Source organism: Cornus florida, unplaced genomic scaffold (genome assembly GCF_030987335.1).
Source record: "Cornus florida cultivar Cherokee Brave unplaced genomic scaffold, ASM3098733v1 CherokeeBrave_3.0.0_Hap2_Chr08, whole genome shotgun sequence".
NCBI lineage: Eukaryota > Viridiplantae > Streptophyta > Magnoliopsida > Cornales > Cornaceae > Cornus > Cornus florida.
In genome coordinates this window covers 56,167,185-56,168,076 of record NW_026775578.1, presented here as the reverse complement: position 1 = coordinate 56,168,076, position 892 = coordinate 56,167,185, and the positions used below count along the sequence as shown (strand labels likewise).

The 892-nt window shown below is 40.0% G+C and overlaps 1 protein-coding gene across 1 annotated transcript; it reads left to right on the top strand.

The window, feature by feature from the left end:
- Positions 1 to 247: 247 nt before the first annotated feature.
- Positions 248 to 589, top strand: LOC132270306 (uncharacterized). Its single transcript, XM_059771490.1, has one exon. The coding sequence runs from the start codon at positions 248 to 250 to the stop codon at positions 587 to 589; it is 342 nt and encodes a 113-aa protein (XP_059627473.1).
- The last annotated feature ends 303 nt before the right edge of the window (positions 590 to 892 follow it).

Genomic DNA, 892 nt, shown 5'->3' with positions numbered 1-892 from the left:
AGCTAGTATCGGTATGGCACCGTCTGAGGCACTTTATGGTAGACCTTGTCGTTCACTTGTATGTTGGGCCGAGGTTGGTGATAGTAGTTTTTTGGGGCCAGAGTTAGTGCAAGAGACTACGGAGAAGGTTGCCATCATTCGAGAGTGACTTCGCACAGCTCAGAGTCAACAGAAGAGTTATGCAGATCGACGTCGTTGAGCTTTGGAGTTTAGTGTGGGAGACTTCATGTTCTTAAAAGTATCACCAATGAAGGGGGTTACGAGATTTGGTAGAAAGAAAGGGAAGCTAGCTCCTCGATTCATTGGACCTTTTGAGATCACAGAAAGGATTGGGGAAGTGGCGTATAGATTGGCTTTACCACCCAAACTCTCTGCTGTTCATAATGTTTTCCATGTCTCCATGTTGAGGAGGTGCTTGAGGGATGAAACCCAGGCTGTTGACTGCACAGAGGTTCAGTTCAGCTCTAATACAACCTATGTTGAGTCGCCTGTTCGCATTGTTGATCATATGGTGAAACAGTTGAGGCGGGCAGAGATACCTCTAGTGAAGGTGCAGTGGAATCATCAGGATGAGAGAGAGGCTACTTAAGAGCTAGAGTCTGAAATGAAGGAAAAGTACCCACATCTCTTCGAATAAGGTACGCAAATTTCGAGGACAAAATTTCTTTTTAGGAAGATAGAATGTAATACCCGTATTTTTTTATTAAGAATATTTATTTTTTTAGTTGACTTTTTAAGGAATAATAGAGATAATAGGCTACTTTTTTAAAAGTTGAATTTTTTAAAAGAGGATCCTAAATTAGCTCACCTACCGATATTCTTATATTTATATAAGTTCTATTATTCTATTGCGTAAAAGAAAGAAATAAAATGAGAAAGAGAGAGAGAAAGA

Excerpts from the sequence above, each read along its gene's own strand:
- LOC132270306 (XM_059771490.1), top strand. The coding sequence starts at position 248 with ATGAAGGGGGTTACGAGATTTGGTAGAAAGAAAGGGAAGCTAGCTCCT.